Raw genomic sequence first — 26,859 nt, 5'->3', positions numbered from 1 at the left:
ATAGCACAACTAAAAGATTATGTATGACATTCTACTCTTAACAATTGATTAAGAGGTTCAAGCACTTTGAGAAGTTGTGATCTTCCAAAGCTCTCACCTTTTCAGTGGTTTACAAATCGGATTCCCTCCCCTAGGGCCTTTCTCTCTTATTCATACTCCATTCTAACAGATTCCCCCCACAGTGACTCATACTATGATGAAGGAACAAATTGTCCCTACCGATCCACTACAAGGGTATCTTGTTATATTCCCAACATACCCTTTTTAACTAAAACTAACATTAGCTTAGTTATGACTTACCAGGTTAGCTACTACTACCACTACCATGGAAGTGTAACAAACCGCTTGTGTGTTGGCATGGGTACTTATGTTTTAATGCATGAATTAGGGGATTGCACAAATGAGTTGGAGATGTGTTGTGATAACAAGGTTGCTTTTCACATATCTAGATACAAACCTTTCATGAAGGTATAATGCACATTAAGGTAGACCGTCACTTTGTTCTTGAGAAGGTGATTGGGACTACTCATGAATCACCATCTATTAAGCTCGTTTAGGTACGCTAAAAAGATCAACTTTGTTGATATATTGACAAAGTTTCTTTAAGGATCACAAGTTACCACCATGTTACAAAGTTAGGTGTGATTGACATCTATGCTCCAACTTAAGGAATGTTAGAAGAGTTGATTATATGTTAGTCCATCCTTATCCTTATAAGTTGGTCCATCCTTATCCTTCTCACTTGGTTGGTGATGTTTGTATCTATCTATTAATATTTGTGCCCTTAAACATATTCTTTTATTTTATTTGATTTCGCTGAGTTTAATCAACAAGATGAGAAGGCTCATAACACCATCTTGTTGTCCTTGGCCGATGAACTGATTTACGAGGTTGCAAATGAGGAGACAGCCTCATCTTTATGGATGAAACTTGAAAGTCTCTACATGACAAAGTCTTTAACAAACAAGTTGTTGTTAAAGCAAAGGTTATTTTCGCTTCGAATGAAGGAGGGAATGCCATTGAAGGAACATCTTGACGAGTTAAACTCCATTCTTATGGATTTAAAGAATGTTGAGGTCAAGGTTGAAGATGAGGATGTTGCTCTCATTCTATTGGTCTCACTGCCACCCTCATACGAAAATTTTGTCAACTCATTTGTAGTTGGAAGGGACACAATTACTGTGGAAGAAGTTCGATTAAGTTTGCATTCACGAATTACGCCACAAAGCTTCCGGAAATGGAACTGAAAGCCAATCTGTTGGCTTGTCAATGGTAAATGAGGGTAGAGAAAAGAGTCAAGAGAGAGCTAAAGGCAAGTGGAAAGGAAGAAGTCAATCAAGATCTAAAAGTCGAGGGTCGAAAGCTAGCCCGAAAGATGTATGTCACAGGTGTGGTGATCTTGGACATTGGAAAAAATGAATGTCCGAAACGAAAAGAGAAGGCATCCGATGGTGTTGGTAAAGATGATTCAGGTTCAGAGGTTGATATGGTTCTTTCAATAGGTGACTCTAAAAGTCAGCAAGATGAGTGGATTCTTGACTCCAAGTGTTCGTTTCACATGACACCGAATAAGGCCTGCTTTGATACTTATGAAAAGGTTGCAACAGGAAGTGTTTTAATGGGGAACGACATTCCGTGTAATGTTGCTGGAATAGGTTCGGTAAGTGTCAAAATGCACGACGGGGTAGTGAGAACTTTGGCTGGTGTTCACCACGTACCTGATTTGAAAAAGAATTTGGTTTATGTGGGAGCTTTGGATTCCAATGGTTTCAAGTACAGTTGTCAAAAAGGAGTACTTCGGGTCTCTAAAGGTGCATTAGTGGTGATGAAAGGAGTCAAGAAAGGTGGCTTGTATGTGCTTGAAGGCAACACAATTGTTGGGTCAGCATCACCATCCTTTAATTCTGTTAAAAACTAGTCAGATTTGACACTCGTGGCATATGAGGCTGGGGCATGTTAGTGAGAAAGGCATGCTCATGCTCAGCAAGCAAGGACTTCTTAAAGGTCATAAAGTTGTTGAACTAGGCTTTTGTGAGCATTGTATCTTTGAAAAACAAAGAAGAGTGAATTTTTCAAAGGCTGTCCATAATACCAAGTCTACTTTGGACTATCTACATGCTGATTGTTGGGGTCCTTCACAGGTTCTGCCTCTTGGTGGTGGCCGTTATTTCCTCTCAATCGTTGACGATTACTCTAGGATGACTTGGGTGTTTACCATGAAATATAAGAGTGAGTCGTTTGAGAAGTTCAAAGAATGGAAGGTTCTCATTGTAATCAAGTTGGGAAGAAGATAAAAAGGTTGTGAACCGATAACGGTTTGGAATTTTGTTTTGATCGATTTTGTAAAGATGAAGGAATTACAAGGCACCGAACGGTTAGGCACACTTCACAGCAAAATGAAGTGGCCGAAAGGATGAATAGAACGTTGCTAGAAAGGGTCAGGTGTGTGCTGTCAAATGCAGGGTTGTCGAGAGGTTTTTGCGCTGAGACGTTAAACACAGCTTCTTACTTGGTAAATAGGTCTCCAGCAACAGCAATTGGTTGTAAAACCCCTATTGAAATGTGATCTGGAAAGCCAGTTGATTACACGAATTTACGGGTGTTTGGTTGTCCTTCATACTACCATGTGAGTGAAGGAAAGTTGGAACCAAGGTCAAAGAAGGGGTTGTTTATAAGATATGGTACTGGAGTAAAAGGGTATAATCTAGTCACTAGATGAAAGAAAGGTGATTCTCAGCCGTGATGTAATATTTGATGAAGGAAGTATGTTGCGTGACGTACGGTATTCGTCTACTTCATCTACTTCAAAAGACCAAGAGAGGATCGAGGATCTTCGAACAGGTAGAGCATGAGTTAAATGATTCTGATGAAGGTGAGAATGTTCCTGGACAACACAGTAACATGAGTGAAACAGGACTTGTTGAATCCGAAAGTCAGCACCAGCCCATGGCATAGTGTTAGACAAGCCTCGAAGACAGGTTGGTAGGCCGACTCGGTATGGTTTTGATGTCGTGGTGGCCTATGCGTTACAAGTTGCTGAAGAATTGAAGTTCTTTGAGCCATCTACTTGTAGAGAAGCAATCACAACAAAGGAGGCTGATGTGTGGATAGAAGCCATGAGTGACGAAATGGAGTCCCTTTACAAAAATAGGACTTGGGAATTGGTGAAATTATCTCAAGGCAGAAAAGTTGTGACCTGTAAGTGGATTTTTAAGCAGAAAGAAGTGCTGCCAAGAGCTGAAAATGTGAGATTTAAGGCTCGTTTGGTGGCTAGAGGTTATAGCCAAGAGCAAGGGGTTGATTATAATGAAATCTTCTCACCTGTGGTGCGTCATACATCCATTCGAGTGTTGTTGGCACTAGTAGCACAACAAAATTTGGAGTTGGAACTGTTGGATGTTAAAACAGCATTGCTGCATGGAGATCTTGAGGAAGAAATTTAAATGAGTCAACCGGAGGGATTTGTGGTTCAAGAAAAGGAAGATTATGTTTGTAAGCTCAAGAAATTGCTTTAAGGGTTGAAGCAATCTCGCAAGGCAGTGGTATAAGCGATTTGGCAGCTTTATGGTGAAACATGGTTTTAATCGAAGCCCTTATGATTGCTTGCATATATCATAAGAAAGTAGTTGATGGTTAACGTGTGTATTTGCTATTTTATGTGGATGATATGTTGGTAGCAGCTCGAGATATGGCTGACATTAAGAGGTTGAAACAACTCCTTAATTCTGAGTTTGATATGAAAGATTTGGGGGCTGCTCAAAAGATACTTGGGATGGAAATAGTTCAAGACAGATCTTGACATAAACTTTTCTTGTCACAGAAAAGTTACATTTTGGAGATACTCGGTTTGGTATGGCTTCGGCAAAGCCTTTGAGCACTCCATCATCTGCGAATTTCAGGTTATCGGTGGCTTTGGCTCCTCAAACAGAAGCTGAAGTGGAGTATATGAGCAGAGTTCCTTATACAAGTGCTGTGGGAAGTCTTATGTATGTTATGGTCTGTACTAGGCCTGACATAGCTCATGCCATTAGTGTCGTTTCGCACTATATGGCTTGTCCAGGAAAGGAACATTGGGTTGCTGTGAAGCGTAATTTTTGGTATCTTAAAGGTTTAGCTGATGTGGGTCTCATTTATGGAGGAAAAGGAGACAGTTTTGTTGCTGGGTATTCAGACTCAGATTATGCAGCTGACCTTGACAATCGAAGATCATTAACGGGTTATGTATTCACTGTTGGAGATGCCCTAATAAGCTGGAAAGCAACATTACAGCCATCAGTTGCTTTATCCTCAATAGAGGCTGAATATATGGCACTTACATAGGCTGCCAAGGAAGGGATTTGGCTGAAGGGTCTGCTTAGAGATCTTGGATTTCATCAAGATCAAGCTGTGATTTTTTGTGACAGTTTAAGTGCTATTTGTCTTGCGAAAGATCAGGTGCATCATGAAAGAACAAAGCACATAGACGTTAGTTGTCATTTCATACGATCAGAAAGAAGAACTAAAGTGAAGAAAGTGAAGACTGATGATAACCCAGCTGAGCACTTACTAAATTTGTTTCTTTAAACAAGTTCAGATATTGTTTAGATCTCCTAAACATTGATAACTGGAAGTAGAATCTTTGTAGAACTGAAGTCAAGGTGGAGATTTGTCGGGTGTGACTTTAATTCTGGAAGACAACTGGTAGACGGCTGGTTGCTAGTTCTGTTAGTCTGTTATTTCTTTCTTGTTTAGCCTATAAATAAATGGAGGCTAATCATTTGTAATCTCTGTTCAATTTTCATCTAATAAAATTCTCTGCCTCACGCATCCAAATTCACCAAGAGATTTCCAGTAATTTCTAACAGTATTAATATGTCAAAGAAGCCAAACTTACTTCAAAAACTTCCGTTGATTCTCCAAGGAGAAGTTCTTGAGGATCTCCCAAAACATGTCAATGACATAGTGCTCCTGTGGAGTTGAACAGCATGTATGTAGCTCAGTAGCAAAAACAAGGGACGTAGAAGCATTCGAGCCAGGTGAATATAAAAAAAAAGTGATATCTCCTTAAAAGTACTATAAAAGTCCAGTTCATAATGAGTGAGTCATATTGGACTTAAAACCAGATACTACCAAATCCAGTTGACTCAATAGGGTGACCACAGTGTGCCTGAAGGAACGAAGTTTCTAGAAGTCGAACCCCCATGAGCAGACTCTTGGCAAAATAATAGAAGAAAAGCTAGCTTCATCGGATCTCATACAACATATAACTTCCTGTACACTAGCAATTCAGAAAGAGTGGAAGGAACACTCATCTAGCTGTGAGGCACAAACCATATGCCACTTGATTTGTGCCTCAACCTTTCTTAGTACTTAAATTTGCTTGTTGAAATGTATGCCTATGTTTCAAATGATATAAAGGAAACATCAAATGTCAACTGAAACCAACCAGAAAACAAGACCATGCCGCTAAAGACTACATAGGGCAAGTCCAAAGAACTAAAGTTTTGGATTATAGATTTCAGATTAGACAAACATTCAACATACATGATGATAGCCACCAGCATAATTTGTGTTTGACCGAAGGTCATCGACATCGATACCGTCGACTGATCCTGATATCAGAAGCTGCACAAAAATAGGTGAAAAAAAACAGAGAAGTCAAGTAAGTGGAATGAATAATATGATAGAGGAAACAAACAAAAAAACGAACAAATAGATTTTATTAACTAAATGGAAACAAAGAGCAAGTGCCAGGAAACCAACTACCACATACGACAATGAGTCATGTAAAGATGATACTTCAAAATATAGAACAACAAAAAAGCAACACATGTTCGTTGTCAAAGAAGGAACAGTTAAAAGAGGTTCTTATTCGACCTTTAAGTATGTAGCCACCTAGCATAAATCAGGGTCATTATTATTGGAATATGAAGTAGAAGCTTTACTTGTCCATTTCATAACCTTAAGCTTCCTAAGTTGACTACAGGTGACTTCTAGGACAAAGTGAATAGATATGAGCTACTCAGCTACCAACATCTGTGTCCAATTGGTATGGAGTCTTTATATAGGCCATCCAGAGCACAATATATCCCACCCAGAGGTGGGGTCGGGGGAGTAAAATGTACACACAATACACCTGACCTCTACCCTAAAGAGTAGGGTGGCTGTTTCCGGGAAGAACCCCCGGCTAGTGAAAAGTGTGGAAGGGAGAAATACATATGTGCTGAAAATTGAAAAGCTAGATATGAGCAAATAATAGCAATATACAAAGAGAAAGAGAGAGACAGATATGCTAATTTTGAGAAACTAGATATGAGTAAGCAACAATAATATTCAAACAAGCTCCTTGTTGCAGTATCAATTATAACACTTCTTTCCTAAAATATAGATATTTAAAAGGTATAACTACAAAATTATACGAAGGAATAACATATTTGAACAAGAAGCTTGATGGTACACTCAAGAATCACAGACCTGAAGTTCATGCTCATTAAACATGTCAATCCAATCTTTCTGTATAAGCTGTTGAAATCCTCTTAAGAAATGCGAACTTTGTTGACGTATCTGAAAACAGATGATGCATAATATTACAAGTCCATGTAGCAGAAGAAGGAAACAGCATCGAATTTTTAGAAATAGGGAGAAAAGGCATAAAACCTGAGTATTCAGGCGGTGATTGGCAACAAGATGAATAAAGGTGATAACATTATCATTCACAACCCGTATATTCTTTCCACCTGGGATCAGCTCTTCTGCTGTTTGCTCCCCAAATTCATTATTAACAATAACAAAGTATAACTCTAACTCTGACAAGTCACCTTCATAACGCTGCAGATGAGATCCATAAAATTTTATAGAAGTAAGTTCACATACATAATCAATATTGGAAGTCACATGAAAAGGGAAAATTACTCTTTCAAGTAGAAGACAGGTCTGCATGCATTCCCCTACTTCCAAGTGGGTTATACAAAATTCATTTGGTTTGGTTTTATGAAAAGAGAAAAAAGTGCAGACTACCTGAATGTTGAAGCTGATCTCATTTTTTACACCAAAATCATAATTTTCCATTTAAAGCTAGACACATTTAAAAATTTAGTTCCATGACATGAAAAAATAACCACATAAACACCAAAAACAGGATGGAATAAATAAAATGTGGGGATTCTTATCAGCTACTGACACTGTGCTAATTGGCTTGGTGAAAAAGAGATCAGCAAGGGGAGAAGAAATTTCTCAAATCACTGATCTGTATTGCAGCAGCCATTTCGTTTCTTTTTCTTTGGGTCGATAGACCATAAGGGATAAGCTTTGCATTTAACAACAGCCAATTAGACCATAAGAATGGTTTAAGGATACAACGATACCAAGTATAATATATTGAATTCAACTACACCAATACATCAAACTACTTCTTCAATAGGTCAATGGCACAGCCTTGGAGTGCAATCTAATAAAGCTGAATCCTTTTCACTTCCGATCTTAGATGTAGGCAAAAACAATGTCCTACAAGAGCTTATATCTCTTTTCTCACATGACATTATCGTTTAGTTACAAACCATTTATTTCATTGAGTTATTACACAAATATGCAGGTTGAAAAGGAGAAACCAACAAACCTTTAGAAAGATAAGATGCCGATACAATTCTGGATCCAAGGAAGGCAAATCATTTAAATAGTTGTGCCTGAAGGAGATGCTAATTAGAATATGCATTATAATGCACATACAAAAAAAAAGGCATGACGTAAAGATGTTCAGATAAAATTTAGCACATGAACAAGTAAACAATTTCCAGAACCATATGAGCAGCTGATCACAGTGGCATATATGCAGGCACACATGCATGCATGTACTAAATAGCAGTCGATATAATTTGAATCCTGATAACAAGGTTTATTTATGAGGCTATATTTAACAGACCCCAAAATGTAATGAAATTTTTCTCTTTCTCAAGAAGGGCAGATATAATATTTTTCTTTAAAATTAATGAATTATTGAAACTAAATGATTCCACAAGGCTTAGAACAGGGGTATTCTGACTGCTTTAATATCACCGGTTAACATCATTTAGGTATGCATATTTCTTTTTCAAGAGACAATGCATGTGGGAAGAGTTGAACACTCCAAAGTAGTAGAGACTATACATGACCAAAAGTTATATTTCTAACATGTGCAAATTGTTACAAAATGTAATCATAGTAATTTACATCAACTACATATAAGCTCAAATTTGCAACCCCACTAAGCAACATGATAAAAAAGTGTGCAAAAGTGATGAGTTATCTCACTTGAAACTTCAACGACATCAAGAACTAAGGATATATTTCCATATGTAAAAACTAAAAAGAAGCTAAAATCTTCCGTGACAATGATAGAGAAACACCAAAACTTCATGCAAAAGGCATCCTAACATCCGACTATCTTTCAGAAAGATATCTGACATCATAGATATCCCAGTCAGCCTATAACTTAATTGTTTTCTTCTGTTAGTTCTATTCTACCCATCTATTTTTTTATCCATACGGAACAGAGAAATTAATAATTGAATGCTAGAAACTTGTGTACTCCATTAGCAGTGTATAACTAACCACCTTTGCTAAGTGGTTGTCCCAGATGAAACAATTAGGCCAGTTTGCATATGTATGAACGCTTAGATAGCAGTAGGACGAAAAATGTAGTTTAACATGACTAGATAAACACACCAAGGAAATAAGTAAAGGCTACCTTGGGGAACTTACTTTTGCTTTAGTTTGCTCAAGAAAAAAGTTGCAAATGGTATATCAACAAGAATCCCTTCGAACATAGCCTACAACATCAATAAGAATAGCAAGAATTCATCATAACTTTCCATAACAAATATAAGTTGATTGAAGTGCAACTGAATTACTTCAGTTCATATGGAATGATTTAAAAGTGAGGCACACAACAGATACGGTTACTACACTGTACTCGCAAAATGATACTCAATGTTATTACAGGCCAAGCTAAACCTACACTCCATTCAGGTCTAATTGCCATCAGAATAACCTGCTAACATCTTAGTTTGGTTAAATTCATTGAGCTCAGCTGGAGCACTAAATTGACTCTGAAGGTACAAATGTCAAATAAGATCCAAAGATATTTTCTGAAAGCTGGGCTAAGGCTTCACTTCTAGAAAAGAGCCTATGAACAGTACATGGTTTATTCCACATCGACCAATTATGTCATTCTGCATATCTGATCCAATAACACTTTTCTTCTTTCTCCCTTTGCTGCTAGGTGAATAAATTGTGCTTATTCATATAACAGGAGAATAATTATACACAGCAAATACAAACATCCAACCTAAATGAGATTTAAGAACTTATAAAATTGTCATTGGAAAGAACACCAAATACACAAAAGAAACCATCCAGAAGGACACCTATCCAATAATCAACAGTATAAGAAATCACCAAACCTCTAAAAAACTAATAGAAGACCCACAATATAACCAAAAACAGCATGAAGTCTCTCAACACAGCCACACAAATATGTTCTCATATGCAGTCAAATCATTGTGATGCAGATCAAATAAACACAAGAAAACCAAATATACAAAAAGAAGTCGTTCAGAAAGTCACCTATACAACAATCAACAGTACAATATATCACCAAATGTCTAAAAATCTAATAGAAGACACATAATATAACCAAAAAACAGCATGCAGTCTCTCAACACAGCCACACAAGCATCTTCTCTATGCAGTTAAAGCATTGTGGTGCAGACCAAAAATACAGAATTATGCAGCAAGACTCATGTTCTAAAAGAGGAAAGTAAGATGCTAAAAGTGCATAAGGTAAAATCAAAAGTACCATAACCCAAAATAAAAGCAGACAGTTTGTTATACGACATGCAACACTCTTGGATGAAGCTTAAAAGATCCAGTGATTATGTGAATAACTAATAGCATGTAATTACTAATGACAATGACCACTCAACAGATGTACATTGGAAAACTGAACTTTGCATCAGATGATGTGTATAATTGATGGCATGCAATTATTAATGATCCAAGGAGTAGTAGATAGCAGATAGTTTCATAAATACAACTCATACCTTTCCAAGAATAATTCCAAGAAAATGGAAAAACTGGAGATGTTGTTCGTGTATCATTCCTGATCCAGGATTAGGATAGAGGAGGTGGTCGATTGTCTCCTACGTATATCAAAAACAAAGATTAAACTTTACAGAGAATAGGTAAACACAAAGTGAATGTGTATGGACTAATTATATTCACATCACCCTCAAAGCAATTAATAAAAAATCAGGTGTTTTTCTATATCAAATTCAAATTATTGAGATTGCTGCTTTCCAGTGAAAATAATAGCGTATTAAGAAATTTTAAATATTGGGCAATGGAGATACTAAGACGTCTTATCGGCTAAGCACAATACCATAAAAGTAAAACCAAACCTCTGGCTCTGAGTTCAAATCAATCTCATAAACGATCATATATCACAAAAAGTAAGTTCCAGGATTTGATACTTGAGAGCATTGGTGTCAATCACAAATCAACCATGTTATAAAGATATTTAATTTATGCAAGGAAAAATAGTGCAAGTTTTATCGCTTTGCTTTCAGCATTAGGTTTGTCCACCCCGAGGCTTGTAATTAAGCAGCAATTTCAAAAACAAGTAACTATGGTTTTAGAGCATTAGTTTGCAGCATAACAATTGATAAAATGGATAAAATGAAAGAACAAAAGTTCATTCAAAATATTATTTGAGAAACGAGACCATGTTCTATAGCAGAAAAAAAGAGATTGCAAAACCTTAAAGAAACTATCCTTCTATAGCAGGAATAGAGCTTTTACAACCTTAAATAGTCCATACTGCATATCAAAAGCTGCTCGAGTGATATTCTCCATGAAGTCTTTAAAAATCCCACCACCATCAATACCAGCCTCCTCCACTCCAAATTCATTGACAAAAGTAACCCGAATCTACATGAGAAGGCAAGAAAATAACTAGATGTCAATAACATAATAAAACAAAACCAATAATGTGATGGGCTTCACTACCAGTTTCAAAGCATATGCGTATACAAGACTCTACCACTCCACGAAGATCCTCTTCTGGTAATGTGCTTAACTGATTAAAAGCATCTTCCAGTATATGGTCTCGCCTTATCTTAAAACTGCTTCGGTTAAAAAGAGAATGAGACCCAGGCCTTTCCTTGATCGCAGCAAGCTGTGACTGTAGAGTTTAATACAACTGTAAATTAGAAACTAAAACTGCAAAAACAGCATGAATAGAATGATTCTCTAGCCTTTGAATTATTTAATGTATGTAATTATTCACACTCCTAGAATGGATATACGATTTAGAAGGATTGATGATGTAAGAAATGGGAATATCTAAGGGTTCGGGTGACATCTATTCAAAAAGAAAATTTAAGAACATTTCTTCTGAGATCTGGAATGGAGGTCTGAAACCAGTGACTTGCATCAAGAGAAGAGTGTTAGTACAGATAGGTCTAGGTCAAGCATAGCAAAGGTAGAAGTCAGATTTCAGTTATCATAATTGTTAGACAACAGACTTTCAATTTTCAAAGACTCCCCTGACCCACCCATTAGTAGTTTCAACATTTTTGGCCTAGAGACATCACACTCCATATAATTAGTTATTAGGTAATAGGTATCATTGTTGGCTACACATTAGTAGTTTGGAATAACAACTTCAGCTTGCTTGAGTCATGAGTATAACAATCAAAATGTACACCAGGGTTAAATTTATGTAATATGCTTTGACACCTGCAAACATATAAATGAATTGGAAAATTGAAATGAAGTTATAACTCACAGTGAATAATTTAACTCTGCTTGTAAATGGCACCAAGAAAGGAGCTTGTTTTAGTATGTCATATGCCCTTGTGTTTTCAATCATAGCCTGTAGAGGAATGTATCCTTTAGACCAAATATTCAGTCTTATAATAATCAATAGGTGAAGCAAGTAAATAGTATTACCTGAGAAATGAAGTGATCATTGACACCATCAGCATGGAAGTCGCTTGGGTGTGCAAACTGCCTTCTATTATTCCAATCTTGCAACTGCAATTGTAGATTTACGCAAATCACAAATCAAAATGTGGACAATGTCCTTGTCAACCGATGTCAAACTACAATATGCAATGCATAGTCATACCTGGGAAAGTAGTTCAGATGCCACAACACTAACCCTATACTGAACAAATTCTACACGGTGCTTCTTTAAGAAAAGAGTGTTTGTAGTAAATTTCATTGGTGCCACAGGGTTTAACCAAAGAATCTGCCACAAAGCCTGAAGAAGCAAACAAGCATAATTACTTGCATGGACGATAGTTGCCAAACTTGAATTTTGTAGACAGAATTACAATAAACCCAGTATAACATGATTTCTTATTGGAAATCCATTAACCTATGGTCATTTAATCAACTTTGTCATCAGGAATACTTGATAACTACTAGATATGAAAAGAAAGAAACAATATACAGATGTAAAATGGCTTATTAACCAAACATTTCTATGTTTTATCCTTGAGAAGTTACATGGTAGTCCGTAGTCCTTCTAATTGTGAAACAGTTTGAGCTAGAATAAACTATCTACCATTCCATCTGCTGCCAGTTGATGTTTAGGTTTCTTCTCAGGCTAGGGAATGTTCGCAGATTGGCCAACTAATATCAGTATGATCCTTTCGGTTTCAACATTACATTAGAATACTGTATATGGGTACTTCCAACTTGCACATGCTAAGATTCTGTATAAGAGCTTGTGTATCATGGTTCATCTGAACCGAATACTTTTTTTTTGGAAACGGACTCATACACACTCCTCACCTTTAATGAGGTCAGGGGTTAATTTGGGTTACTGGATACCATAGGGCCAATGGCCCTTTGGTAACTGAACTGAATACTGGCAGCCTTCCGTTGGTACATAATACTCTCAATTGGCTTAATACTTCAAATTGTAGAATAGGAACTAAAATTTAGAACCTACGACTTCAATGGTTATATGGAATGGTAGATCATACGGTAACAGAGAGTACCTGTCTCAGGATAACAATTAATAATCTGATGTCATTGAGTGACAACGGCTTTTCTTGCTCATAGAACTCCTCATTGTCAACAATCATAAGCATGTGCCTGATAAGTGTGCAATACATTATTTTCCGCTTGAATTCTTAGACTAACATACACAACTTAAAGATCAAAAGAGAAGATGCACACTTGTACACAGGACAGAAAACTGCCAAAGGCAGTAGCCAACCAAATGCATCGCTTGGCAGGTACTGTGATACAGCAGACAAGGAGGACCAATTTTGTTTCTCATGGCATTGCTTCATGAAATTCCAGAGTACAGATACCAACTCTGTTCTATAAGCTAGAACTGTCATGATACGCTCAAGGGGTAAAATGGTGAAAGTCACGTGAAGAAAAGAACACGCTGCAGCAACAGCTGCCGCTTCGTTGTCATTACATTTATCTTTGCATGAATCAGCATCAAGTGAAGAGCCTCCAAACAGAACATTTGTCTGCTTGGCAAGTAAAAAGAGTTAAGGTCTGAAACAGAAATTGTTGGACGCATAAATGTACTGGTATGAAATGTCAAAATAGCATACCAGCTGTAAAAGAAAGCGTGGATCTATTGCATTTGAAATCTGCTTTTCCAACTCCTTACTAAGAGGTGCAACAGCTGGTTCATCATCAGTAATCATATCGTCATCACCCAATACTGAATCTGCAGTACATTAACATTTTTGAAACAAGAAACACATTTAAAGGCTGATTCAATAATCATGTGTCACAAATGGTGCATAGATAAAATGAACTTGAAAAAAGCAGAAACCAAGTAATAGAAGACAATTCCAGTAATATTTGGAGAACATACTTTCTTCTCTACTTCCTGTATTTGATGTTTGTATAGGAGGAAGTACCTCCAGCAATAATGTTGCAACAGTAGCAAAGTCTATGGCCTGATCAAGGAAAGAGAAAAAGTGGAAAGCATTATACTTTTACATAATAATATTAACATATGTTCAGCACATTAATAAGCAATCAAAATCAACAGTGACACTCGTGTCCTTTTTTATTCCCTACGCTATTCCGCCCTTGTTTGTTTACTCCATCGATATACAAATATATATATATATACAAGATAGAACTACTGAGAAGTCCACACTGAAAACCTATTAAGTTGATCATATGAAGCTTAGCATGTGAAGTCACTTGCATTTTCTAATATCTATTTACTCGACATGGTTTTAATAAAGGAACTTATTGCTTTAAATGAGTCCAAAACTGATCATATCTTATTACTTGCAAGATCATAATAGGGCATCGAGCACATAGAACACACCTCTAGGTAAGGTTAAATGATCCAGACCAACACCATGAAATGGGAATGACTAATGCTAAAAAGGGTTGGATCCCCTTCAATCTCATTTTGAAATCCCTATCTGCTAGCTTATAAGAAAAATTTATATACACAAACACATATACCAAGACAAGAATATTCAAAAATCATGTGGAAACTTGTGCATGCTCTATTGTTTCCATATCCTTCATGTGTTTCATTCACTTCGTCCATTCACCAGCATGCAATAGCAAATGTGAAACAATCAACAAAACTGAACACTATTCTATGCTGCAGCATTTGATCATAAAAAGAGTAAATGAAATGATCGGAATGGCAAAGAATTCTGAGACAAAATTTCATATGAAGTGCACTTACGCCTCAATCCAAACAATGACAAATTAGCATGACTTCACTTACTCCATCAATTTGAGAGGACTTTTATTTGATAAGCACAATTATGGACTTGTTTAAAATTTATTCAGGGGCTAGGGAAGAAAAAACCCACAGAATTATCTAAATGAAAAAAGCTCAGAAAACTAGTGGAAGCACCAATAAACAATTTGATGAAGTTGTAAAAAAATAGAATCTCTAACAATTGCATTGGTTTAATGTATTCTTTTTTGACATATAGATCAGATACACACACCTGCGAAATATATTTCATAAAGGAAGATGTTCAATTTGCGCACTCCCTACTAAAAATAAAAAACGCCACTATTATGCTCGGCAAAGGGAATATAAATTCAGGTTTGCTTCACTCTAGCCGCCTAAGCAGTATAATATTCTTAATAGTCATTACGCCCTCATTACAAGCAAAGAGAGAAATAGATGGCACTCTTGCAGTGAAAAGCAAGACTTCCTTACCATATCATATGAACATGCAGGCCGAGTCAAAGCAACTCCAACTGCTTCCAGTAAATTACCAAGAAGGCAAGCATAAGCAGGGAATTCAGCTGATATGTCAATAGGTAACACTTTTTCATAACTTTTTGTACATGTTGCCATCTTATTGAGATAATGCTGACACAGCCCCCGCGAAACATAAATCTGGACATAGAAACAATAATTGCAAAAATATTTCAAGATCAAATCAAATGAAGAGCTATTGCCGGAGAAAATGAAAGGATTTATGTTCCGTATAAAAATGCAAACACAAACTATTTGCTGCAACGAAATGTACAATAAGTGTAAGACTGAAAGAAGATTCAGCTTAAGGGCATTCTACTGAAACAAAGTTAAGATTGCAGAATTTTTAGGACAAAATTACCTCCTTTAGGTAAGGAAAAATCTGCCAGAAAAACGGAATTGTTAGAATTTGGGAGGCAAAACTCCATTGTAGGTCGATATCTTGACAAACACAATGTCCTTGACCGGTATGAGCAATAACTAGGGCAAGAACCCTCTCCATCAAAGATACTTTTCCGACACAGCCTTCACAGTTTAAACTTTCCTACAAAACAAAACCCACCAACATTTGACATAGGATTAGATTGATAAAATTAGCACATTAGCAAACATAGTACTGTTTACAATTATCCTGAATGTCTAACTAGAAATATATACCTCTCAACAAAAATATCATGTGCTTGTAGTAGACAAGGTCAAATTATAAAGCACAAGAGAAGTTCACTTAAGGTCTTGGTACTACAAAAAAATTAAAGATCCAACAGCCATTCATGTGTTATATGACACTTTAAAGGAATATTTCTTGCATGGCATCACCTTCTAACTATAATCTTTCTTGCAAGGCATCACCTTCTAATATCACAATGCACCGAGTTTCATTAACTTCTCCACATGGTCTGAGATAAATTATCCATCAAAGAAACTTATCTTAACATGATCCTTTTATTCAAATATAAAAGAGCACTTTGTGTGTTTGCCAAAAAGATCAATGACTCAAAAAATGTGTATCCTCCTGAGGGATGAATTGTTATAACTCACTGACACAAAAATATTTGCATTTGGGCTTCAGTTTATTCTCTCAGAATACTTTGGCAGCATTATTTACAAAAATGTAATGATCTACTCCCTTTCAGTAACAATACAAGAAAAAAAAGAGTTTTGACTGCATTCAGAATTAGAAAGAGCAAGTCCTCATCAAGCATGCCTTTAAGCTAACACCTAATAGATTTCAGGAACATATAGGGTGCAGGAAGAAATGTAAAGCCGGAAGGTTAGGGTTACATAGTTAGGCTAAGGATGTGACTGGTAAGGACTTGCAAAATCAATGTTGATTTCTCTTTGATTGGCATAGAGGCAGTGACATAAGCACTCTCATATAAACCCAACTAAACTGAGCATCATCCCTGCCATGGTTTTAAAAGGCATGGGAGGCACACGCTGCACACGCCTTGATGCTCGCCTCAAGGCGAGGCGTCCAAAAAAAGAATATGAGGTGGCGCCTCTAACAATTGGGTCATACGCCTTAGGTGTTAGAGGCGTGGGCAGAGGCAGTGAGGCGGTGGGCAGAATTGAGGAGGTCGACTCCATGTATTTGAATAATAAAAACTAGAAAATTGTAAGGCAGTCAAACATAAATAGTGTTGTTCAAACATAAATAGTGTTGTTCCTTAGTGTGCCATCTCTCCCACTATCACACAATCACAAACACATAGTCATATATATATATATATATAATATTTTTTTTTCTATGTTAGTGCTCTGTTCTTCCACTCAGTGCTGCAATTATTTTTTTGGAGAAGGCTTGCAAATTAGATATTGTACATGCTGCAATCGAATTTGTAACATATATATATATATATATATATACATATATATATCTTACCGAGGAGATTATTTTATGTATATCAATATATAAATATATATATATGTTCTTTGTTAGTATAGTTCGTATATAAATGTGTGTGTGTGTGATTTTGTATGTATATATTTTGTACCTGCTACATTTGGACTTGTAAACAGATGTTATATGTGTATATATGGTTGTATACAAATAAATATGTACACATATGTGTGTGTGTGTGTATAATATATATTTTCTTTGTTAGTAAACACTAAACGCATTGTTTTGTTGAGTTGAATATATTGCCTTTGAGTATATATTTAGTTGTATATATACATATATTTTGTATAAATATTGTATTATATATTCGGGGCTTACGCCTCGGACCGCCTCGAGGCTCGATTCCATTTTTGAAGACTTTGATCCCTGCTACTTCTATTTTTGCAACATGAATTCTGGATGATGATGTACAAGTGAACTCATAAGAAAAATATACAATATGCAACTTAGTTACTGAAAAATGATAATCACCAAATTTTACACAGCATATCTCTATGTTAATGAAAATCTCATGACAACTGAAATGCCTTTATTGTCAATAGTGTTAATATATTGATATCACATAAGCCTTGTGCAACCTTGCAACATTCAACTTATAACAGATATTTACAACTAAAGGAAATAAACACAAACTCATGCCCATTCTCAGATTAAATTTATTTCGCCAAAAGAGAACACTGTTTTTCTATTGTGTATATTCATATATAGTTTGAGAAGCACAACAATTGTATAATAGATAATAAGTACAATGATAAGCTTAAACTAAAAGAATATGCAGGTTGGAGAACATACCTTTCCTGTAATAACAATCTCCCGGAAAATCCTATATATGTTTTGTTGCATAAGATAGCTGACTATCTTACATGACCATGGAAGCTTAGGATCAATCAACAATGCTGCTGCTTTCAACAAGATAATTGTTGATGTACCGGAGTCCAAAGATGTGGATAACAGTTGATCCTTTAACTGATATCTGTTCAAAACAATACATAAGAAAGTCTTCGGCAGCAAGGATTTATCTGAAACTATACTTTACTCCATGGGAAAGAAGAGATCATTAACTTTGGCCATTTAGCCTCTCCCGTCTAAGAGCAGGACACATGCAACATGTGCAAAAATGTTCATATAAAAGAGCAACTACAGACCTTAATCATAAGGAAACTTCTATAATCGTAATAAAAGAAACCCTTCTATATGTGTTTATGATGAAAATATAGGCACTTACTTAAAACCACAATAGAACATCCACTTAGAAATGGTGAAAGAACTAGTCCATTAAAGAAAGAAGAGACATACCCCTATGAGGAGGCAATCAGAGCATCTACCAGGAGGTGAAGCAGAATTAGTTAGCTTTTTGATAGTGTTTCATTTTTTACAACAGAGTACGTCTGTTGTTTCACAGTAACTTGGTTAACGTGGTTCAGATCTTGTCTACTGCAACCATTGCTTTTTTTCTTGCAAATTAAAAACTGAACTGAAGTCCAAGGGAGGATACTGGCTGATGAAGTCATCCACATTATATTTAATCATTTTTTAGTGACTGGATCTTCAGTTGCTCTTTCATATAAAGTTTTAAACATGTATCTTCAAGTACCCTCTTCTAGAAGGGAAGGGTGTGATATAATGGTTCTATACTATTTTAGGCAAGCAGGTTGCGAAGAGCATAAACTAACATAAATACTTCATTAAACCACACTAGTTAAGATTAGCAACAAACCATATAACAGATTAAGTGATTTTCTAGTTAAAATTTATAGCTACCAAACTTGTCCATCATCCCTTTGGCTATCATATCATTATCAACTCATTAAACCAAGACAAACAAACAAGAAGCACAACTTACTACAATTAAGACATCATGTTTACATCCTCATAAACATGATGGCTCATCAAAATTTCGTAGAAAATTCAACACATATATTACATATTTTCCTTCATCCTAGTACCTATGAGCTGCTGGTTATCTCTTTGCAGAAAAGATCTGTTATGTTTATAGCCTGAAACGTATCATCTGTTTTCACTAGGTATGGCTAAAAAGGTACTCAACTAGCATAACAAAATCATCCAGTAACTAAGCTAAAGACCAAGCAAGGAAATATATTAATAAAATTATCACCAAATACACTTGATGAATGACCTCAATACTCTGTCAATAGCATTTGAAACATAATATACTGCATAAGATACACATGAAACAAACCTATTATGATGTACAGCTTGAATACAGGCATAAACAAGTTTCTTCACCCTGTAGTTCACCAGAGCATGCTTAGATGAATAATCTGGGCCACCAAAGAGGTTTAGAACATCCCCTGCCATACAAAAAAACAGCTGTGAGTACCTAAAAGATATTTTCCTAACTAAAAGCTGGAGGAATGAGTGCATATAGATGGACATCTAACAATGAAGATCTCCATCGGACAGATGAAAAACGCACCACTGTCTTTGGCAAATTGTGAAAGCAAACGGCATGCCTCCACAAGGGTGGAGAAGTCCGAAACGTTCTGTGGACTAAGAAAATATAGCAAGTCCCGAAGAAAATCTGAATCTGGTCCAAAGCATTGCCTGAATGTTGAGAAGAACTACAAAAGAGTTAGATGGCCACAGATTTCTACAAGGTAACTCCAAATAAACATAAACGGTATAAAATGGCACCTGTCTACTCTTTCACAGTGCTTGCCATAAGTGGTATAAAATTGCTCTCGCACATTACCACGCTCAGCTTTTACCACTTTTCTTCCTCTAAAGCATTTCTGCAGAAAGAGATTAGTCAAGTTCATAACATAGAATGCTGTTCAGCAAGTTTCTATATATTTGCTCCAAAAAGTAATGAGCACCAGCAAGTGAGAGGAAAAACAAAATGTCAATTCAAGCTGTTGTATTATTAACATTCTCAAACAGTTAGCATAAGAATTCATTAAAAGAAAATAGCTTCAGCAGCAATGTAACCAAATCCTACACCTGCACCACTCATGCTTGGACCTTTTGGAATGGTAATAATTAATGAAGAATTTTCTACAAGGAAGTATGCCCATGATTGTATAGTAAGGGTATATATTTATGCAAGTTACATGTGGGTAATCAAGTTGTGAAGGCAATATGGATCAAACACACAAGAGGATATGGCATTCCTGTACCTTTTCTTGCACAATAATTACCAATACCAACCTTTGCAGCAGGACCGATACTCGATAAATTGATTATTTGAGGGGCAAAAAGTGTGTAGCCAACAGTGAAAGCTTGGCTAAGTATAGCATTGCTTTGAGAGGAAAGAGTTAATCAAACATCTAAGACAACATAAAGATGCCATCATGTAATCCACTATTATGAGGTGAATTGTTTGCTTCAAATATCTTTTTCTGGTGAGTATTTATACTCTAATGTTTTCTATTTATTAGTCTTTGTTCTTCTTACCTTTTAGCTCATGCTCTTGCACAAGTCGAGGGCCTTCATGGAGACGCTCTATCCATTGGATGGAGGGCAGTGATACATCCTACCCCGACCCTACTTTCAAGTGGGATATATTAGGCTAGATTTGGTTTTGGGAATTTATATACTAATAACACAGAGAGGGTAAAGCAAAATAGTTGTCTGACGAAAGGCCCATCTCTCCTGGACACTCGCAATTGATACACCGGATGAATCTTCCATCAGACTAAGTACCACTCCATCATTCTAGAAACAACCGAAGAGATATTGTTGTTCATAATAGATGGGCCTGAAATTGATCACAACACAGTGACGTGGAGCTGATCCAAGAATTGGCGACCTCATTTCATGGATCAATGGGATGAAAGCAAACAGGCTGTAAAGAAGCCCAACTCAAAAAAGTCATAACTTTCAATCCACCTGGAGTTACGAGGCCATCAAGATATGCATGAAAAGCTCATGATCAGGCAGATCCTTTCTAAATGGCCTATGGCTGTTTGGTCCACGTTCCGGGGCCCAAACTTCTTCATCTAGGGATCCAAAGACTTTTTGTGTTATTTTCGATTTTTAATTTATTATGTTCGATAGTGAAATCAGCAGTTTCTGATTTTCACGCCTCTATTTAAAGTAGTATCAATCTCATTTTTGAAATTTTGGCCGGCCTGTCAAAATTAGTTTCGCCTATAAAATGTTGTTTTGAATCCTTGGAGGATCATGGAATAAATATTGAAGTTTTCTCTCATATTTGGTTTTATTTCACTTTCATTCTACGTCACACATAAACTACAACATGAAAAGAGAGAAGGGGTATAGTATAACAAGGACTCGCATTTCTCACATCCTTGTTATTTTAATCAGCATGAAAACTACAAGGCATAAGTGCCTCGGATCTTCCACCTTTTCCCAATTCTTAGATGCCATACTCCACAAGGAAGCAATGCCTAACTGTCGTCAAGATATTAAGGCTTGTCAAAGATCACAAGGACATGCCACAAATGCAAACAATAGGCAACAACTACACAATAAGAAAGTAAAAGCGACAAAAAAAAACAACCTCTTAGTGGCTACATCATGAAAACAAAATTCATCAGCCCACGTACTTGTCAAAAATAATGTTGCATGAGCACAAATTCTACATAAACAGGTAGTATTACACATAATTAGGGTGGGAGTGGCCCTAAAAATTTACATTAAAAAAACAAAGCACAATGGAGACAGGAGTAAAGGTCTTTGTCACAGCCAGAAAATAGAAATTATGCTTATTCAGCACTTCAAACCAAAATGAGCCCAAAAAATAAGAATGCAACTGGCAGATACAATATCAAAAGGCCAATCTAGTCTCAAGAACAGGAACCGCCCCTTCCTATCAAAAAAGTAGACTTCACAGGCTAATGTCATAAAACCAAACCAAACCAAACCAAAACAAACGAACCCAAGAAATCCCACATGGAGTAGGGTATGGGGAGGGTAAAACGTACACAAACATTTCCTCTACCCAATATAGAGATGTTTCCATGAACACCCCTGGATTGCAATAAAAAGTTATGCAAAAAACAACTAACATGTTAAACAAGAAAAAAGATTAAAACAAGAACTACCTTCAAACGAAGAGTGGCAAAACAATAGAACAAGTGTGCCAAAATAACCCCTCCTGGCTAAGCTCACCCAAATGCTACGTAACTATCCCCAAAGATCCCCTTAGCTATCCTAGGACTCTTATATCTAGTTGTCGGCTCTCTAACCTCCCCCAAACCACCCTTTACCTCCCCAACCCCCTCCCTCATCCACAAAAACACAAGTTCCCAAACAAAATCAACCACCCTAGTCCTATGTCTCCACAAACACCTACTTGAGTCATGTCTTCGAATATGTCTAAAGCCACCATGTCCAATCCCAGCTGCTCATACCAAGTCCTCCTCGGCTTGCCCCTCCACCCCCTCGATAGCTACAATCTTGAACCACCTTACCGGAGTCGACATCTGCCTCCTACAAATGTTCTCAAACCACCAAATCTTCCTCTCAACTTATATATGATAGGTGCAATTCCACTCAAAAGACCTCGTTCTTATGTTCTATGTGCATATACAATTATACAGCAAGCATAGTTTTGAGTGGAGCTTATTGTAAATGCACTGAAGTCATATACCGACTAATTCAATAAGCATTGTGTGATGTAATCTAAAAAAGAAGTCAATTAGTTATAAATTGCAAAGGATTGACTAAATACAGTACTCAATTAATCATTTAATTAGTCTATGGTCTTCCCATGTTGTTGGACTATCATAACAACTTACAAACAAAATGATCTACTACAATGGTAAGACCGTAAGACAACCCCGACTTGGCACTATAATCTTTGATCCAATCTTGTAATAATAGGATTTCTAGCTAAGAAATATTGGGTTCATCCATTTCTTTAAAAAAATAAACCTTTGAGGAAACATTAAGATGATGTTGGAAAAAAAGCTACAAAATTCAACCCAATTTATGATAATTAATTAGTTAATGGTAAAATAGCAACAAAACGGATTTGTTGACTCCTTTGTAATACCAAACACACAGACTCTAGTGTCATTGATTCCGAAGAATGCCGAAACACAAAGTACCGGGAGAAAACCCCTTTCAAATTAATATTCAAAAACTATCTTCCAATGACAACTAATACTAGCAATATATAGAAGACCTTACCTCTAAATAAGAAAACTGCCTAACTAGGTAAGTATACCACGTAAAAAAGAAAAAGGAAAAAGGAAAAAGATATTAATGGAGTTCTAAGACAATACATCTACTTGAGATCCTACTCCTTACTGTGATGCTATGGTTGTTACATTGCTTCAGTTAACATGTTCAATAATCATATGCTAAAACAAAGGAAAAAACATTGGATTATCAAATTATCTAGTGAGCCATGAAAAAGGTTCAACAAAAGACAAACAAATTGATTGTCTAGTTTATGCCAAGCAATACACGAAGCAACTTCGGGTGTTGTTGTAAAAGTAAGACATGTAGGTTGATTGAGTCATCATGTTCCCATTGGAATAGCATCCACTAAGGAAAAACCTTTGTCATATGTTGGTTAAAGTGGCATCTCAAAAACGTCCCTTCAAAATATGACTCCATAGTTGAGTTTTGAAATGGTGGATGTTGTCAAAGGAAATGGAGATGCCATACGCAAAGAGGATGAGACTAGTAGAATGCCAAAGACAAATAGAGTTCCCCATGCATGCTAACATAATAGCATGAGTGAAGTACCATTTCCTATTTAAAAAAATGAAATTCAAGAACAAATGATATGTTCTGATTTTCATCCTTGTATCAATATAATTGCAATCAGAAAGCTTCTAGTAGTACAACGAAAAGAATGTGTTTCATGTTTTCTAGCTAGCTTTAATGTTGAGGAGTGTTTGTCCCAAAGGCAACGTAATCATAAACTAAAAGCCATATATGAAAATAGCATGGTTGCTATCATGCTACGCAAGCCATGGTGGTAGTCAATGTCCATGTTCTCCTTTTTTTTTTCTTAGATAAGGTAACGGATACATGTTATTCTAATTTACAAACGCCTCTTCTGATCAGGTGGAACGATCATAGAAGATGCACTTGCATTTGCTGTCTGTGAATAGCAAGTCTATGAACCTCCACTTCCATGTCAAATTAGTCATGCGGCATATGAACATACATGTATATAATTGCATAACTATTGCTTTATGTGTATAGACATCTGTGCGTGCGTGAATTGTGATTGTTATAAACCTGAATTATGAGAGCAGCTGAGTTTTGCTGACGCATCCATGATCTTCTACTCCTCTCTAACTTCGCCTCCTCCAAAAGTTTCTTTCTATCTCTTTCCTTTGAACTACGACCGCCTAAATCAACTCGTTTCCGATTCGAAGGATCGCCACTGAAGAACATTACTCTCGATGATTAAACCCTAGCCCTAATTCGGAATAAAGCTCCAAATACAAAAACTCCACAGCAACACAAAAACCCTTTGATCGATCGAGTCAACTAAACTGTATTCAGCAGGCAATATTTCTATTCTTCCAGCCCTATTTCGAAAGCAAAAAACCCAAAATGGAGAAGCTCTAACCACAATACAAAGAAACAAACCCTTTTGATTGATTGATTAATTCTGCTATTTTGCAGTTGGCAATCGATACTTGTATTCTTCTAACCCTAGAAAGCAAGAAAACCGAAAATTCAAAAGAAAATGCTTGAATTTGTTCCGAATTGAGACGTGAAACGAGAAAGAAGAATCAGATTGAAAATAGTTTCGAGGGGTTTATATATGTATAGGTTTTGTATGTATATCAGGGAGAAGCTCTCTTTTCGTCGGGAGGAAGAAACCAAAAAGATTTTCCAGAAGGGATGATGTGGAAAAGTCTTCATTTTTCAACTTATCTAACAAAGGCTACTATTCGTATTAAAAGGGTTGTTTGAGTTTGTTTATTTTCAACTAATGTTTTTTTATAAAAGTTTTTATCAAATTATTATAATTTAGAATAATTTAACTTTTTCAAAAATTTCTTATTATTTGTTTGACACTAGTAGAATTTGTTTATTCAAATACTCAAAACTGTTTATTACCGGTGTCACAGCAAAATAAGTCAATAAGTTGTTTTTATAAGCAATCCTAAACACCCTCTAGATAAAAACAAATGCAAAATGCATGTTTTTTATTGAATCGAAACCAGAATAGGAATGAAAATGGTGGGATGACAAAACCTTTTGTTACTCATGTTGTTTTGTGCTAATTTATAAGAGATTTTGCTATTCGTATTAAAAAAACTATGAATTTAAGTAGTACAATATATTTCTTTCCAGTTAAACAATATAGATTTTTGGTAAATGTATTGCACGTCAGTTTATTCAACCTTAGATTTCAACACAAAAATAGAACTCGGCATAAGTATACACCTTGAACTACTACCGTCTCGTAACAAGTAATAATGGTAAAGTACCAGATATCGTTCCCACGGAGACAGCTTTGCAAAGTTCTTCAAAAGTCCAATCTATAAAAACTAATTTCAGATGGCGAAACGAGGGATTTGATTTATCTAAAATTGGAAGGTTTGATTAGCAACTAAGAAAATATCAGTTGTAAAAAGAAGCACAGTGTGCAAAGGTTGATTAAGACACTAATTCCTGTCACAATTATCTAAAATCACGAAATGATTTTATATAACTGTCACAGTATCAACTATCAGGTCAGACGGCCTCCCAAGAGTACACACCGGTCAACATGTTATCGATACGATATCATTAATGTTAGACGTCGTGAATCCGAGCACAACACAGTGTTACCATCCTACACCGTAGGAGTATAACACTTGTCAGATAGTAAAGCTATTTATAGTCTTCTTCTATTACCTCAAATTTTTTTATTTATCTTAACTCTGAAAGTCAATGCATTTTCATACACAAGTTGTCAATTAATTTTAATATAATCTTCAATGAAATATTATTCACCTAAAACAAATAGTAGATTATAATGCTAATAAGACACTTTTGTACTTTCACATCGGCTTTGATCTTAATTTTCCTTTACACCCCAAGCTAAGGCGTTTAGCCCATCATCGATCGGTTTCTTCTGGCGAAGGATGTAAAGAATGAAAAATAAATAACTGATGCGTAAAAGTAAATTGCAAAAATTAAATTGCGAGAAATTAAAATACTGAAATGTAAAGTACTGGAAATTAAATTACAGAAATATAAATAACTTAAAGTAAATTACTGGAAATTAAAATGCAGAAAAAGTAAATTGCAGTAAAAGTAAATGCAGAAATTAAAAGACTGAAAAATAAAGACTGAAATTAAACTACTAAGAGATAAATATTAATAATTAAAATTATTATAAGACATAAAGTAGACACTTGTATACTAAGATGTCACAATTGAAAGCTTGAAAAGAAGGAAGACTTGCACTCCAAGTTACGAAACTTGTAAGACAAGTTTCGTTACTAAAAGCAAAGAGTTACTTGCAAACACTCGGAAACATATTATTTAGTCTACGGAAATTAATCGAGAGCCACAAATGATGAAATCCAATGTAAAGCAACATAAATCGATTAATTGTAACTTGTAACGAAAGTCGGAAAGCATTTATAACTTGAAAGTAAAAACAGAAATGAGATGAAGATTAAATACGAACACTTGAATTAAAACTTGAGAATGTAATCACAAATTCGATTATTGGTTGAAAGCAAGAAAACCGAAAGCAATAAAACAAAAAGCTAGAATATTTAGAGAGTAATTGTTTTAACCCAAAGGTTGTGTGTATCTATATGTATAA

General features: G+C 35.9%; 1 protein-coding gene across 7 annotated transcripts in view; it reads right to left on the bottom strand.

Annotated features, from left to right (window-relative positions):
* Positions 1 to 24,917, bottom strand: part of LOC112520719 (E3 ubiquitin-protein ligase UPL6) — a 34,995-nt gene extending 10,078 nt beyond the window's left edge. For 3 of the 7 annotated variants that reach the window (XM_025129215.1, XM_025129216.1, XM_025129217.1), the window contains exons 1-23: positions 24,321 to 24,917; positions 19,794 to 19,891; positions 19,576 to 19,703; positions 19,339 to 19,450; positions 17,931 to 18,111; positions 15,600 to 15,782; positions 15,197 to 15,379; positions 13,865 to 13,949; positions 13,596 to 13,714; positions 13,204 to 13,508; positions 13,023 to 13,119; positions 12,143 to 12,277; positions 11,965 to 12,048; positions 11,801 to 11,887; positions 11,054 to 11,194; positions 10,816 to 10,941; positions 10,056 to 10,154; positions 8,716 to 8,783; positions 7,595 to 7,661; positions 6,637 to 6,807; positions 6,454 to 6,543; positions 5,524 to 5,604; positions 4,874 to 4,947 (exon numbers count right to left, since the gene is read on the bottom strand). In XM_025129215.1, coding sequence (XP_024984983.1) covers positions 4,874 to 4,947; positions 5,524 to 5,604; positions 6,454 to 6,543; positions 6,637 to 6,807; positions 7,595 to 7,661; positions 8,716 to 8,783; positions 10,056 to 10,154; positions 10,816 to 10,941; positions 11,054 to 11,194; positions 11,801 to 11,887; positions 11,965 to 12,048; positions 12,143 to 12,277; positions 13,023 to 13,119; positions 13,204 to 13,508; positions 13,596 to 13,714; positions 13,865 to 13,949; positions 15,197 to 15,379; positions 15,600 to 15,782; positions 17,931 to 18,111; positions 19,339 to 19,450; positions 19,576 to 19,703; positions 19,794 to 19,891; positions 24,321 to 24,479 — 2,873 coding nt within the window. In that variant the 5' untranslated portion in view covers positions 24,480 to 24,917. The remainder of the gene's footprint in view (positions 1 to 4,873; positions 4,948 to 5,523; positions 5,605 to 6,453; positions 6,544 to 6,636; positions 6,808 to 7,594; positions 7,662 to 8,715; positions 8,784 to 10,055; positions 10,155 to 10,815; positions 10,942 to 11,053; positions 11,195 to 11,800; positions 11,888 to 11,964; positions 12,049 to 12,142; positions 12,278 to 13,022; positions 13,120 to 13,203; positions 13,509 to 13,595; positions 13,715 to 13,864; positions 13,950 to 15,196; positions 15,380 to 15,599; positions 15,783 to 17,930; positions 18,112 to 19,338; positions 19,451 to 19,575; positions 19,704 to 19,793; positions 19,892 to 24,320) is intronic. The other 4 variants (XM_025129218.1, XM_025129219.1, XR_003070070.1 and 1 more) reach the window with 4 other exon arrangements.
* Positions 24,918 to 26,859: the final 1,942 nt, after the last annotated feature.

The sequence above is a fragment of the Cynara cardunculus genome, assembly GCF_001531365.2.
Source record: "Cynara cardunculus var. scolymus isolate 2C chromosome LG 11, CcrdV1, whole genome shotgun sequence".
Lineage (NCBI taxonomy): Eukaryota > Viridiplantae > Streptophyta > Magnoliopsida > Asterales > Asteraceae > Cynara > Cynara cardunculus.
Note: the sequence above shows the minus strand (reverse complement) of the source record. Positions and strands in the feature narration are given on the sequence as shown.